We start from the raw sequence: 16,018 nt of genomic DNA on the forward strand, positions 1-16,018 counted from the left end.
GTCATCTTCGAGTGTCAGTAACCGAAACCCTCTGCAAACCCCAGTTGGCATTTGTTAGATGCCGTTCGCTGCTAACCCCACCAGGCCAGGGGGATGCAATTTGAAATGTTTCATTTTATTCCAGCATTTGGCGTGGAAAATGTTTGCGTTTGGGGTCCTGCTCTTTCTTTTTGTGACTACGCCACATGCTGGGTTTTCTCTTTGAATTTAGGCATAAATGAAATCTCAGAAGATGTTTACACGGCTGTGGAGCACAGCGATTCGGAAGATTCAGAGAAGTCCGATAGTAGTGATAGTGAGTATATCAGTGATGATGAACAGAAGTCCAAGAATGAGCCAGAGGACGCAGAAGACAAAGAGGGTAGTCGGGTGGACAAAGAGCCATCGGCTGTCAAAAAAAAACCCAAACTGGCAAACCCAGTGGAGACTAAGGAGGAGCTGAAAAGCACATCACCGGCCAGCGAGAAAGCAGAGCCCGGCTCGGTCAAGGAAAAGGCAAGCCCCCAGCCTGAGAAGGACTTCTCCGAAAAAGCAAAAGCCTCCCCTCACCCTGCAAAGGATAAACTCAAGGGGAAAGATGAGACGGATTCCCCAACAGTACATTTGGGCCTGGACTCCGATTCAGAAAGTGAACTTGTCATAGATTTAGGAGAAGACCATACTGGGCGGGAGGGTCGAAAAAATAAGAAGGAACCCAAAGAAACATCTCCCAAGCAGGATGGTAAGTGAACCCCCACCAGTTTCGGTTTCTTGATTTGGCTTAGAGTACCCCCGTGTGTTGGTATTTCCAGAAGTTACGTGGCTCTCCGACATCACAGAGGGGGGCACCAGAGCAGACCTTTGATTGGCTCGAGGTCACCTAGCTAAGTCACTAATCAGGTCCAGGACCGACTCCAGGCCTGCCCGCCTCTCGCCCAGTGTGGTTGATTTTGAGCTCAGAAAAATAAAAAACGGTAGGTGTTTCTAGCAGTCGGGTCATTTTTTGCCCAAGCTCCACTTTCCCAATATGCTCACTTGCTTCCCTAAAATATTTGTCAACATTTAGACATTTGACAAGGTTGGAATTGTTAGAAGTGTTTATTTTTCATTTTTTGGTTAAAAAAATTTTTTAATGTTTATTTTTGAGAGACAGAGAGAGAGAGAGAGAGAGAGAGAGAGAGAGGGAGAGAGAGCATGAGTTGGGGAGGGGCAGAGAGAGACACACACACACACACAGAGTCTGAAACAGGCTCCAGAGTCTGAGTTGTCAGCACAGAGCCTGAGCTGTCAGCACAGAGCCTGACGCAGGGCTTGAACTCATGAACCGTGAGATCATGACCTGAGCCAAAGTATGACCAACTGAGCCACCCAGGCGCCCCTGTTAGAAGTGTTTAATTCAGAGATCTTGATGAGTTCAGCTCCTGTTCTTCCCTTCATGCTGCCCAGGTGCCTCATGCTGCCCAGGTGCATTTTCTTACTGGAATCTGAGACCATTTGGGGAGATGGTACCTGAATACCGAGTGCTTCTTGGGGCCCTAGACAGGGAGAGGGCACTGGATGGTGGGCACCTGAATTGAGGTGCCACCGTATATGTGTTTATCCGACCTGAGTCCAGGGTCTTTGAGCCCTGGCATTGTTGGCATCTTGTGCCATGTAATTCTTTGTGCTGTGTGTTGGAGAATGTTTGGCAGCCTCCCGGGCCTCTGCCCGCTGTATGCCAATAGCCTCTGCCTACTGGTGGCAGTCAAAGATGTCTTGATATTGCCGTTTGCCCCCTGGGCGGCACAAATCTCTGGCTGAGAACCATCACCTGATCTCAGGGGTGCTCCCCGTTGCCGCTGTCACAGACCGAACCCGCAGTGGCCACCCTCCCCTGGCGCAGCCCAGGCATGTTGACAAGCCCTCCAGGAAGAGCGTGTGAATGATGTGAAGGGCGTCCTTCCCGTGGACAAGGCAGTTAGCGTGTTTTTTTTAGCTGGTTTGGCAAGTGGGTGTAAGGGGATTCCAACGTGCCCAAGAAAGGGAGAGAAGAATTAATTTAGGGCCCAGGAAAAACATTGCCTACGGACACACTGGAAATCGTAGCCATAAAACCTTCTGGACTTTGTGAGCACCTGAAGGGCTAGTCAGGTTTAATTTCTGTCCCGGGCCAACTTTTGACAGGAGCTAAGTTCCCAACCAAACTCTTGAGTCAGAGGTGATTCTACACCCCCTGAGCGTTTCGGAGGCTGTCGGGAGTGGGCCTTGAGAATCCTTCTTTTGTGCCACGGAGCCTCAGTTGTTGGGGAGAGAGAATTTCTGCAGTTCACTGATGAACCGTGTCTGAATGGTGCGGTGGAGGGAGAAAGAGAAGTGATTGAAAGGGTCAGGGAGGCTAGAACAGCACACCGTCCTGAGTCCCTGCGGATTTGGGGGTGGCCTCGAAAAAATCCGACTTTGTTGTGGATTGGGGTTTGAGGCAGATGTGGCAGAAAACAGTAGGAGAGTAGCATCTTTTCCATATTCCATGTGGTTTGGGGGGAATATTTGGGTACAAAGATGGCAGTGCTCCTGAGTGATAGGTATACTGTTCCTTAATGTCCAGAACCTGTCTTTTGATTGATTGGTTTTATGCCTCTTCCTCTTCCAGAAAGGATCTGTAACAGATTGACAAGAATATTTAACCATGAAACAAAACGAAGATACAGAAGTCTGTAAAAGAGGAAGGTAGAATAGTAAGAGGTCCGGGAAGGTTTATGCACATAACTATGTAGTGTTTCGGCCTTCAGTGTTAGCAAAGTTGAGCTTTCATTTTGGCTGTGAGCTTCCTAGCAGTCAAGGCAAAAAGGGAAATACAGCCCCTTAAAAGATCTCATATTCCCCCCCCCCCAAAAAAAACCAAACATCCCAGTCGATTAAGTGAAATACAGCTGTACTTGCACTGATGTCTGAGGGAAATACCTTCAAGAGGCCCCAAGTATACAGTGGTTGTAATTAAGCTGAAGATGATTCTGAAACTTAATTCAGTTCGTGCAGAAACTTAATTCAGTTCATGCGTTATCCTGGGGGTTGGGACAAAGACCTACCAGTCTTTTTTTTTTAATTTTTTTTTAATGTTTTATTTTATTTTTGAGACAGAGAGGGACAGAGCATGAGCAGGGGAGGGGCAGAGAGAGAGGGAGACACAGAATCCGAAGCAGGCTCCGGGCTCCGAGCTGCCAGCACAGAGCCCGACGCGGGGCTTGAACTCATGGAGTGTGAGATCATGACCTGAACTGAAGTCGGACGCTCAACCGACTGAGCCACCCAGGCGCCCCAAGACCTACCAGTCTTAAAATCTAGAGCCCCTCGATGGTAGTTTGGGTCTTGAAGGATCGAGTTTGTACCAGACTCTGCAGTAGAGCATGCTTTCAACGGTGTGTTTAGCCGAAGGGTATTTTGGAGTGAGCCGTGGTGACCTCCAGCTCCCCTTCAGCTGGGAATGAAGCTCACGTATAGAATCTGGATACGTAGCTAGCAAAACAGCTTTGTGGCTGGTGATGTCAGAATAGAGGCAAAGAGAGAGCTTACTTCGAGACCTTGCTGTGGTTCCCGTAAAACATCAGTAATTTCCATTCTTCTCTTTAAAAGCCTGCCTTTTAGGGACTAGACAGCGACCAAAATCTAGAAGAAGTAGTTTAATAAGTAGGGAGAGCTTCTGGAGTATTGGCCCTTAAGAGACTCACCCTTTTTTGGGCTACAGGTCATTTGATTATACGCTTCAAATTTCTAGGACAAATGGAATTTCTTATGGCCTCCCCCGCCCCAAACCATTAGAATCTGTTAGGAATCAAAATAGTTGAGTGTCTGAGTACTTCGAGCCCAGCATCTTTTCGGATTGCACACTCCAGTGTTTCATTTGGAACAGAGGGGCCGCCAAGCCACCTGTGAGGCCAGCTGTTTGCTTCCGAAAAGTGGTACAAAGAAAAGGACCTTTTTGTGGTTGCCCTGTGTCTGAGGAAAGGGGGACTAAGCTAGCTTGTCAACAATAACGGTATTGCTTTTCTGGTCACCCGGAAGCAAAGGGAGGCATGTGGGTGAGAAACCCCACCAGGGTACTGCCCCAGTGCAGGGCTCATAGAGAAACTGGGTTCAAAGCCACCTCTCTGCCTGGAGAGTGCAGGGACTGTGTCCAGTACATGTCATCCCAGGGAAGGGTCATCCCAGAGCTCCCCCTCTGGCTCTTCCTGTGAACTTGGCTAGGCTCTCCTCTCCGGAGGAGCAGGAGGACGGAGGGCCAGCCAGACGTGATGACCCCCACCTCCAGGTCAGGAAAGTCAGCTTGGTTTTTTTTTTTTTTTTTTTTTTCCCTCTCCCTCTCCTTTAGGAGATGGACTTCCTAAAACCCAGTGTACTGAAAATCCTCCCTAGAACAGTCAAGGTCATGTCTTTCCCAGGTTCTAGAAATCTAAAAAGACAGACATGTTCCTGAAGAGGCGTTCATGTCGAGGCACATTGTCTAAGATCGGGGTGCTGACTTATTATTGCCTGTGTTCTGTGTGTGATCCCCAGGCATCCTCTCGGGGGGGGCAAACCCACCCCACTGGTGGCTGGCGTCTCTGCAGTGACAACCCTTTTACAAATGAGCACCACGTGGCCCCCCCTTCTACGCTGCTCAGTGCTTCCGGCTCTAACCTGCCTTCCTGCCACTCCTCACTGCCTGCCCTCACTGACCCAAGTGCTGCCTGTTCCCAAACACGCCTTGGCTGATGCTGTCACCTTCCCAGTTCTCACTTCCGCCTGTTGGAAAACCTACCCCTCCCTGCAGGCCTCCCCTCCCCCACCCCCACCCTAAGACTCCACGAAGCAGCTTTTTCCAAACTTCTCATTCACATTCATTGTTTTGGCCCTTCCCAAGTCCTGCTTGTATATAATCATTGACTTTATATTTTTATTTAAAGCCACTCACTCTGAATACAAAAATGAAACTCATTTTAGATGTAGATTTGACCAGCACACACGTAAGGCATATACTCACCCTGACAAGCACTGAGCACTGTGTACAATTGTTGAATCGCGATATTGTACACCTGCAGCCAACCTAACGCTGTGTATGTTGCCTGTACTGGCATCACAATTAAAAACAAAACAAAACAAAACACTTAATAAAACAACAGCAACAACAAAGAAGGCAAGTCTCCTAACTTCACGATAAATACCATTGTGTTGGGAAGGTTCTGGCTTCGGGTTGGAATTACCTTTAGTGTTAGGTGTCGAGGCCATTAGCAGCTTACTGGGACTTAGTCCTGGAGGGAGTCAGAGGTTAAGGGATACTTTTCTTTCTGGGTGACTTCGTGTTGTTCGGTGCTTTGACCTACGGGAAGCCATCTGATCCTTTGGGGTGCATGCTTTAGAGGTTCCCTAGCCAAAGGGATTCTCCTCATCTCCAGATTGACTTTGGTTGGTTCTCTCACAAAGTGCTTACCCAGTTCTGTCTGTAAAACGAGCCTCGTGCGGTGATTCTGCTCATCCACGTGTCGTTGGGCAACTTGAGGGCAGGAGCTGTGTCTCGTTCCCATTTCCCCCAGAGGCCCAGATGAGAGTCTCAGAGGTGGGCATGTGCTCCCGAGAAGGGGCTGACCCTCTGAGACAGAGGTGCAGAAGTGGCCTAAGTGGGTACGGTGAGATGGGCACCTCCATCGGCGTGTCCCCGCCACGCCGAATTTGTCGGGCATTCCTGGCTGGCCTTGGTTTGTCTTACCCAGAGCCTGCTGGCCTAGAGACCCTGCACGTGAACCTGAGTCCAATCCACCGTTCTTTTGTTTGTGTGTTGTTTGTTTTTTCACGCATCGGCTTTAGTCGTAGGTAAAGCTCCACCATCCACTACGGCGGGCGGCCAGTCCCCACCCGAAACTCCGCTCCTCACCCGCTCCTCCTCCCAAACTCCCACGGCTGGTGTCACGGCCACCACCAGCACCACGTCCACCGTCACGGCCCCGGCCGCCGCCGCCACGGGAAGCCCGGTGAAAAAGCAGAGGCCGCTTTTACCGAAGGAGACTGCCCCGGCCGTGCAGCGGGTCGTGTGGAACTCGTCAAGTAAGTTTCAAACGTCTTCCCAAAAGTGGCACATGCAGAAGATACAGCGCCAACAGGACAGCCAACAGGAGAGCCAGCAGCAGCCACAGTGCTCCCAGGGGACGAGATATCAGACCAGACAGGCTGTGAAAGGTACCACGCACGCCCCCTTCTGTTCTCGTGGCGCCCGCTCCCTGTTCGCCACATCGACAGGAGAGAGAGAATGGTTTTGTTTTTTCCGTTCCTTTTTGTTTCCCGGCCGTTGCATCTTGAAGGCCTTACGCGTTCCATTTGGCATCATTTTTAAAAATTGTCTCGCAGCTCGTTTTTTTCACTCCTATTTATTTATTTTTCGTTTCTGAACAATACGTGCGTATAGGCTTCTTAGAAAAGGGTAAAATACTTACCCCCAAATCTGTTGTCTTGATTGAACTTCCATTTCATCCTCCACCCTTTCTCAGCGGCCACTGTTCACTGTAAAACCCTTTTTTATGCATGTATGCATATATATTTACATATATATGAATCTTCATAAAAATAGGACTTTTTTTTTCTTTTTTTTAAAACATAAAAATGGTACCATACTTGCTTTTTTCCCCCCTCTTTTTTTTTCTTTTTCTTTTTCTTTTTTTTTTTTTTTAACCCATCAGCATGTTTTAGAGGTTCATCCATGTTAGTGCACAGAGCTCTTCGTTATTCTTTTGGATTGCTGCATAGTATTCCACAGTTGATGTAAATCAAGTATTCCCCTACGGATGGGCATTTAGATTGCTCCCAGTTTTTTTTCTGTTGTGAGCAGTGCTGCAATGAATATGTTTGCGTAAGTTTTCTCGTGCACATCCGTCAGCCTCTTGGCGTTACCTTGGGAAGAGTGCTTTCAGTGTGAGACACTGGTAGCAGAGAACTAGGGATTAGCCCCGTGGAGAAGAGCCGGCATCAGTCAAGAAGCAGTTGCCGAAGTTGGGTAATCAAAGCCGCCCGACACTCCCTCCCCCCGCCGCCTCGGCCAAGCCATGCAGAGGCTCCATCTGGTGCCGTGCAGAGGAGTACCAGGTTGCCTCGTTTTTTGAGCACTGATGCAGATCATGTTTCCTAGGGAAGCCCGCATCTAGATCCTTGGAGATTGGGGTCTTTGGTTGAAACCCTCACGTACTGAGCGCAGCCTAGCGAGTAGAGCTGTAAAGAGTAGCAGCAGGGTGTGGGTTGAAAGGTGGCCAGGTCTTGAAGAGCCCCAAAGAATCCCTTCGAAGACGGGACGGGGCGGGGAGGGGTGGTTGGAGGTAAGCGTAACAGATTGGACAGGTCCAGTGGGAATGCAGCTAGATTGCTCTTGCTGTTTATTTTTTATTTTATTTTTTTAACATTTACTCATTTTTGAGAGAGAGAGAGCGTGAGAGAGCCCGAGTGGGGGAGGGGCAGAGAGCGAGGGAGACAGAATCCGAAGCAGGCTCCCGGCTCCTGGCTGTCAGCACAGAGCCCGACGCGGGGCTCGAACCCATGGACCGAGAGATTGTGATCTGAGCCGAAGTGGGACGCTTAACCAGTTGAGCCACCCAGGCACCTCTGCTCCTGCTATTTTAAAGGGCTAGTGGGGCAGAACTAAATCTAGGATATTCGAGGTCGGGATGACTAGTTCCAGTGTTTTCTGTCTTCGCACCCCGTCAGCATTACGAGCTTCCCCAGGGGAATTTAGGTGCTGGAGTTGAGAGGCCCATTGATGGTATGGTTCTCAATTTCCAGGTTGTCTTGTGTCAAAGGTGAACAAAGCTGGATACTAGTTAAAGTGGTAAGGATGGGTTTTAATCAGTATGTACTATCACGATAGGGAGAAAAAGTCCAGCCTAAACTGAAGTCAGCCCTACTTTGTACAGAGGTGACGAGGCATTTTAAAGGGAGAATGGACGGGGGTAGGGAAGGGGCCGAGTGAGGACCTCCAATAGAGTCAGGGAAGTGAAATTTTACAAAAAATGGGAAATGGGGGTTGGTCCGTGTAAAGCCCACGTGGGGTTGCTAACTGCTGCTTCTCAAAGCTAGGCTCCTACCCTCCCTGGGAGATGGGCCACAGGGGGTTTGCTGTAACAAACAGTAAATTTATATGGCAGCCTTGAACTTTCTCAGGCAGGCACTTTAATGGGGCCTGGGGTCATCCTAGGGATACGGCCTTGAGCTGTTAGAAAAGTTGTTTGTGTTTGCCTGAGGTTTGGTCCCAGAAATGGCTTAGAGGATCCTAGTTAGAGTCTGGTCAAAGGGAGGATTTTTGTCATTTGGAAGTAGAAAAGCTCAAAGGGCACACATTGGGGACTTCACTCCCTCTGTGCAGCTTCGTGCTGGGTCGGGCCCTTCCCGTGGCGGTGGGGTGACCAGGACCCTTTCCTTTCCTAGCTGTGCAGCAGAAGGAGATCACACAGAGCCCATCCACCTCCACCATCACCCTGGTGACCAGCACCCAGTCGTCGCCTCTGGTCACCAGCTCGGGGGCCACGAGCACCCTCGCGTCCTCAGTCAGCGCAGACCTGCCCATCGCCACTGCCTCCGCTGATGTTGCTGCGGACATTGCCAAGTACACTAGCAAAGTGAGTGCCCATGGCACCTGGGGGATGGGGGGGGCATGTCAGAGGACCAGCTTCCGGATGGGAGCCTGGAGAATCACGACCTTGCAGGCTTTACGGGGTGTTTTGGAGGGAAGACCCTGTTTGAAGTGAAGATCTCCAAGCCCAGATTCTTCCACTTGGCTCTAAAGTTGGATCTAAGCAGAGAAATCTAGAATGGGCTGCATCTTGTTTTGAGCGCTTAGATTCTAAAGTTAGTACAGAGCAGGAAAATGACATAGCGGCAGAATTACCCTGCGGAGCTCACGCCACTCGTGAAGACGGTTTCCTTAAGCGCTGGGACAGGTTACTGTTCCGCCAGTTGATAACAGACCAAGGAGTTGGTTTATGATTCAAAAGCCATGTGGAATGAAGTGAGACGAGTCTTAGGCAGGAGGTTTGTAAGGTATGATACCCACACCAGGTTGGACTAGGGAGGGGTGGATTCCCTCCCGACTCACCCGCCCCCTGAGTTCACTGCTGGGTGTTCGCTCAGCGCAGACTCTTCCTCTTCATTTGCCAGGTGCTTCTTTGCTCGTTGAATTCAGGCAAATACAACCAGGAGCTGTTCTCAAGGTCACATGAGGTTGCTCTGGAGTGACACGCGGGTCCATAGCCACAGACCGCTCGATAGCGGAATAACCACGAGGCCAGGATTTTGTCTGTTTTGCTTACCTCCAGGGCCTAGAACACAGTAGGTGTTGCTGCAGGGTTGTTAAATGAATGCATGCTGATGCCTAACTTCTCTGTGTTGGGCTTATTACCATGAAGGGCTATTAATAGTAGTTAATGAGGAATAATCTAAGCAGAGTGTTTAGTATGTCACTAAGTAGGCAGTAATAATAATTTACTCTTCACTAAGGAGTAAATGATTAGTTAGTTACTAATGAGTACATTATTCAGGTTTATAGAGAGCATGGGTGACCATTACTGAGGATAGCTGTTTCTAGAATTCTTGAAGTGCCATGATAAAGACTTGCTTTATTATTATATTGTGTTAAAGGTGGACTCTCCTTTAGTTCTGGATGACCAGTGACATTTATAATTTTATACCAGTGTGTTTTTGTTGGTCATTTTCTTCCTATTCCTTCCATTGAGATGTGTCCGGTATCCTTATACAACAAATGAGCACAAAACATAGCAACTTAAACCAGTTCCCGTTTCTCCTCACGGTTTCTGGGGTCAGGAGTCTGGGCAGGGCTCAACTAGGTCCTCTGCTTTAGGGCCTCTGGTAGGTTCCTCTCAAGGTGTTTGCTAGGGTTGAGGTTTCATCCGAAGGCTCGACCAGGAAAGGATCCATTTCCAAGTTGACTTAGGTGGTTGTGAGCAGGATTTACTTCCTCAACGGCCGTTGGGCTGAGGGTCTCAGGTCCAGGCTGGCTCTTGGCCAGAGGCCGCCGTCAGTTTGTGCCACGTGGGCCTTCATACTTGGCAGTTTGCTTCCTCAAAGCCAGTGATAGAGAAAACCTGTTAGCAGGATGGAAGTCAGTCTTCTGTAACCTGATCTCAGAAGTGACAGCCTGTTACCTTTGTCATATTGCATTGGTTAGAAGGTCACTAGGCCAGCTCACCCTGGAAGGGAGGGGGTTACACAGGGTCACAAACGCCAGAGCACCTGGGATCATTGAGAGCCATCTGTCTTTCACACTAGGTAAGATGCTCCAAGTACTAGATAGTGTTTGCATGGTGTTGCTCTGGCTCGAAACCTGGTATAAGTGTTATGCTTATATGTTACTTACTTAGCCTTCATAATAAATTGATGAGGTAGATACTGGTATCATCCTTGTTTTATAGATGAGAAAACTGAGGCTCAGTGGGGTTACACAGTCTGAATGGTTGAGCTGGGATTTGAATAGTAGCAGCCAGGATCTTAAAGAGTGGCTTTGAGCCAGTTTGTGAATACCTGTGAAGCCTACTGACCACAGATGTCCAGTGTCCATGAACTGATTGTTCTTGCACGTGCCTTTTTCAACAACCCTATCTGACCCTACCCCCAACCCCCCTGTCTACGGAGAGAATCAGTACCAGTCTTGGGGATAACTTTGTCTCTTATTTAAATTTTTTTTTTTTTAACATTTATTTATTTTTGAGACAGAGAGACAGAGCATGAACGGGGGAGGGTCAGAGAGAGAGGGAGACACAGAATCTGAAACAGGCTCCAGGCTCTGAGCTATCAGCACAGAACCCGACACGGGGCTTGAACCCATAAACTGAGATCATGACCTGAGCCGAAGTTGGACGCTTAACCGACTGAACCACCCAGGCGCCCCAACTCTGGCTCTAATTTAGTATGTTTGTCCTCCTTTTGAATTAAATGCATGAATTGTTATAGAGTCCCTGAGTGTCAGAAGAGGAAGGATTCAAGGGGCGATGATCTATTGCCATTCTGAAGATTTTAGTCTTCCCTGTCCACCTACTGGTAGATATTGATTTAATGTTTTTATTTAAATTTAATATAGTTTTCTTTAAATTGACCGAAAGAGTGAAACTAAAATTGGGTCTACCATTTTCAGATAACCATTCCCTGTCAAGGCTTGAAGCCTAAGTTTGTTTTCCTTTGGTTAAAAGGAGAGATTGTCACGAAAGTGTTTGGTGCATAGTGGCACCATACTGAGACTTTGTTCCTCATGTGGTATGCAGGTTTACGGAGGAATGGAAAAGGAGTGATCTTTTTCATTCCTGATTTCAGAAGGTGTCTGGTGTGCCTAAATGGTCTCTTGTTCTGCTAAGTTTAGCCTTACCAGCACCTTCCATTGATTGGGTCCAACTTGCCTAATTGACAGATGAGGAAACTGAGGCCTGCTGAGTGGACCTGGCGAGTGGTTTGCACTGAGCTGGTTTTCTGAGCTCCTGCAGCTGTCTTTATTTCTTGGGCTTCCCCTTTGCTCAAAATTGAGCAATGAACTTTGTGATAGACATTTTCTTCGCAGTTAAGAAAATGAGCACGGTGACATATTTTTGGAGCTGATGAACTTTCCTGCCTCCGAGGTGACCCAGAGTTGAACACCCAGATCTGTGTGTGTTGGCAGAAGGGTGCTCTTTTATTAATGCTGAGCCCTTTGCTATATTTGGAAGAAAGAGTGAAAATCCGTCCACAGATCCATGATTTCTTTAAAATGGAATGTAACCATTGCATTAGGAATGTATTGAATTTCATCCACTTTCTAAAGTTCTCTTGTAAAGCAATTTAGCCTTAATATTTTAAATTGACATGGTTGGTGCAGCGGGGCGGGGAGGCCCATACAGGACGACTGGGGAGCGCGAAGTGTTTTTCCTGGCCGTGTCCATGTGTGGCCCCCAAAACAAGTGAGGAGTAGAAAACCCAACGGTGACTGTATTCGTTTTCCTCCCATTTTGGGGTGAATTGGGGGTTATTATTTTGGAGTTTGGCACTTTATTAATTACAGCACATGTGGATTTTTTTTTTCCCCTGTAAAAATCAGATGAACAGGTATTTCTTTCTGAATACCTGCCCTGTGGCAGATACTGAACCATTGTCCCCACATGGGTTTTTCACCTAATCTTTGTGCACACCCTACACGGGCCCGCTGTCCTTACCCTTGTTTTCTACATGGGGGAACCGAGGCTCAGAGAGCGGGTGATGGTGGGAAGAGATCTCGGGCATCAGATACGAGGGTGGTTTTTGTCATGCCTTCTTGTTGGATTGGAGCAAATTGCAAAACACAGTGGAGACTTTGCTGCAGCCGGGCCAGGCCCCGAGGCCTACTTTGGTCTCCTGTCCTCTCCTCTTTGTCCTGTGACCGGGGGAGGGGCGGGGAATCAGCCAGCAAGTGGTAGGCAGGAGAAAAATCATCCTGCAGACACATTCAGTCAGCAGGGAACTAGGTGCCTGCCACGTGGACCTGAGCTGGTGTCACAAACTTGCTGATGCCTTCAGGGCTCAGAGAGTTAAAGAAAAGGAAGGTGGCACATGGACAGGCAATGGGAGGGAGCCCTGACCAAAGTCCTTCAAATACCGAACCAGCTGTCGCCACACAGTGGGCTGGATTAATTCGTCCATAAAAACGAAGGACTGATCCAGTCTGTGACCCAGACAGATCTCGAAACCTCTGCACTAAGTGGAAGAAGGCGGTCACCAAAGGCCATGTGTTGTGTGACTCCATAGATAGAAAATATCTAGATGAAGCACATCCATCCGTGTAGAAAGCAGATCAGTGGTTTTCAGGGGGTGGGGGGCGATGGGGACCTTTGGGGGGTGAAAGCTAAGGGGCGTCTGAGTTCTTTTTGGGGTAATGGACTGTGGGGATGGATGTACAACTGTGAATCTATTAAAGGCCATGGATTTGTGCACTGTAAATGGGTCCATTGGTAGATGAATGAGATCTCAATAAGACTTTTTTTTTTTTTAAAGGGGAAGGAATTTAGAAACAACAGTCACAAAAGGAAACAATTCCTCCCTTGAACCCATCGTGCTGGCCAAAGCAAACAGGCCTGGGGCCCAAATTCAGCCTCTCCAGATTAGCCTGTGGCTACAGAAACTAGCTATGTGTATTCCTACCCTGGATTATACCTGAGTTTCTCGACCTTGGCACCAGTGACATTTTGGGTTGGATAATTCTTTGTTGTGGGGGCTGTTCTGTCTACATAGCATATATAGCTCATCCTTGGCCTGCACCCACCAGATGCCAATAGTCTGCTTCCCCAACCCCCCCCCCCCCCATCAGTCATGACAACCACAAGTGCCAAATGTCCTGTGAGGGACAGAATTGCCCCCTGTTGAGAACAACTGCTTTGTATTGGGTAGGTTTTAGATGTATTTCATCTAGAAAAGCCTCAGGGAAGCGATCACCTGAATTGTTTCTGTTTTTATCTTTCAGATGATGGATGCAATAAAAGGAACGATGACAGAAATCTACAACGATCTTTCTAAAAACACTACTGGGAGCACAATAGCCGAGGTCAGAGATGACACATTCCTTATTTGCTAAGAATGTTATACGGGCTGCTGTAAAATGGTGCCAGGAAGCTGCTTCTCTGGAAGTCCCTCCAGGGCGCTCTGCTGATTGTGTTTGTTGGGAAGGGCGTTTCTTTACTTAGTCACAAGGCTGGCTCTGTGGTGAGGATACACACAGCTTTGTGTGATCGGTTCACTTCTAGTCAAACGGCCAATACTGGAGCCTGAGTTAACCCCCTAGTGAAACCTGAGATTAATCAGTTCCTTTGGCCCCATGTATAATTGTCTCCTGGCTGTCTGTAAGTTTGGACATTTTTATACAAGGGATCCTTGTTGTCTTAGGATTTGCATACTGAAAGCCTCCACAATTGTGTGGTTGCCTAGGGAATAAAGCGGTTAAAACATGAAAATGTCCACTTAGGAAGTGACCATTTGGAAAAATAGATCTCTTTGAACTGACTTCTTAGGCTAGGCTAATTCATTGTAAGCCAGGTGCGGAAGGGTCACCAGGTGAAATGACAAGTGAAGGAACTTCTTGAGGTCATCGTAAGTGATGTCGGAGACAGGGAAATTCCATGCAAGCCACTGACCTGTGAGGGCCGGCACTCAGAAGAAGAGAAAATCTCCCCCAGGAAGGTGTCCTAATAGGCTTTCAGCAGAGAACAATGTGCATATAAAGCTTTGAGAGAGGTCTGGAAGGAAATCAGTGAGTTCCCGGGATATTTTGCTCATGTGACCATCTCTATGATGAGACCAAGGATTGGTATGTGGTTGAAAACACAGATCCGTAACGTCTCACTTGAAACCTTGGGGTCCAGATGTGTGCCAGAATTTTTCAGAATTTGAAAAGGTAATATGCAGCTACCCGCCCCAAACAGTACAACATTTCTGCTGTGAAATATGCTTGTTCACACAAATTAGGGTTTCTCCACCTCGGCACTTCTGACATTTGTGCCAGATGATTCTCTGTTATGGGGGCTGTCTTGTCCATCGTAGGGTGCTTGGCAGGTCCCTGACTTCTACCCTATTGGCAGTAGCACCCCTCCATTGTGACAGCCTCAGAAGTCTGCAGATCTTGCAGTGTCGTGGAGGGAGCGGGGAGGACAAAGTCACCGTGGTGGAGAGCCACTGTGGTTATCAAACACTGTAAATAGGGCCCATGTTCAGGCGGAGTTTATTTTTCCCCTCCAAATGAATTTAACTCCTCCCTCCAAAATTACCCTTTGGTTTCCAGAGATGTTAGGCTTTGGAGTTTCAGGTGAATAACTATAGATTCCAACTAAAATGTTAGGTAAGAGGGGCACCTGGGTGGCTCGGTTGGTTAAGCGTCCGACTTCGGCTCAGGTCATGATCTCGCGGTCCGTGTGTTCGAGCCCCGCGTCGGGCTCTGGGCTGACGGCTCAGAGCCTGGAGCCTGTTTCAGATTCTGTGTCTCCCTCTCTCTCTGCCCCTCCCCCGTTCATGCTCTGTCTCTGTCTCAAAAATAAATAAACGTTAAAAAAAATTAAAAAAAAATGTTAGGTAAGAGATCAAACACAGCTAACATTATTTGCTTTAGTTTCACTTTTTTAAGACCAAATTTCTTTTTTTTTTTTTTAATTTTATTTTTTATTTTTTAAAATTTACATCCACATTAGTTAGCACATAGTGCAACAATGATTTCAGGAGTAGATTCCTTAGTGCCCCTGACCCATTCAGCCCATCCCCCCTCCCACAACCCCTCCCGTAACCCTCAGTTTGTTCTCCATATTTATGAGTCTCTTCTGTTTTGTCCCCCGCCCTGTTTTTATATTATTTTTGTTTCCCTTCCCTTACGCTCATCTGTTTTGTCTCTTAAAGTCCTCATATGAGTGAAGTCATATGATACTTGCCTCTCTCTTACTAATTTCGCTTAGCATGATACCCTCCAGTTCTATCCGCGTAGTTGCAAATGGCAAGATTTCATTCTTTTTGGTTGCTGAGTAATACTCCAGTGTGTGTGTGTGTGTGTGTGTGTGTGTGTGTGTGTGTGTGTGTATGCACCGCATCTTCTTCATCCATTCATCCCTCAATGGACATTTGGGCTCTTTCCATACTTTGGCCATTGTTGATAGTGCTGCTATAAACATGGGGGTGCATGTGTCCCTTCAAAACAGCACACCTATATCCCGTGGATAAATGCCTAGTAGTGCAATTGCTGGGTTGTAGGGTAGTTCTATTTTTAGTTTTTTGAGGAACCTCCATACTGTTTTCCAGAGTCGCTGCACCAGCTTGCATTCCCAAGGACCAAAGTTCTAATCAAGCCTTTCATTTATTTGTTATTGTTTTTTTTATTTATTATGAAAATCTGTTCCTTGTTTTTACTTTATTCATTCATTCATTTTTATTTAAAAAAAATTTTTTTTTCAACGTTTATTTATTTTTGGGACAGAGAGAGACAGAGCATGAACGGGGGAGGGGCAGAGAGAGAGGGAGACACAGAATCAGAAGCAGGCTCCAGGCTCTGAGCCATCAGCCCAGAGCC

The 16,018-nt window shown here is 47.7% G+C and overlaps 1 protein-coding gene across 10 annotated transcripts in view; it reads left to right on the forward strand.

The window, feature by feature from the left end:
• ZMYND8 (zinc finger MYND-type containing 8) overlaps nucleotides 1-16,018 on the forward strand; it is a 125,226-nt gene that overhangs the window by 93,753 nt on the left and 15,455 nt on the right. For 5 of the 10 annotated variants that reach the window (XM_047069819.1, XM_047069818.1, XM_047069820.1 and 2 more), the window contains 4 exons: nucleotides 212-721; nucleotides 5,797-6,165; nucleotides 8,395-8,585; nucleotides 13,439-13,519. In XM_047069819.1, the coding sequence (XP_046925775.1) occupies nucleotides 212-721; nucleotides 5,797-6,165; nucleotides 8,395-8,585; nucleotides 13,439-13,519 (1,151 nt within the window). The remainder of the gene's footprint in view (nucleotides 1-211; nucleotides 722-5,796; nucleotides 6,166-8,394; nucleotides 8,586-13,438; nucleotides 13,520-16,018) is intronic. The other 5 variants (XM_047069823.1, XM_047069822.1, XM_047069825.1 and 2 more) reach the window with 2 other exon arrangements.

The sequence above is a fragment of the Lynx rufus genome, unplaced genomic scaffold (assembly GCF_022079265.1).
Source record: "Lynx rufus isolate CCGP_SWC_20201006 ecotype Redwood Valley unplaced genomic scaffold, mLynRuf1.p SCAF_8, whole genome shotgun sequence".
NCBI classification, from domain to species: Eukaryota; Metazoa; Chordata; class Mammalia; order Carnivora; family Felidae; genus Lynx; species Lynx rufus.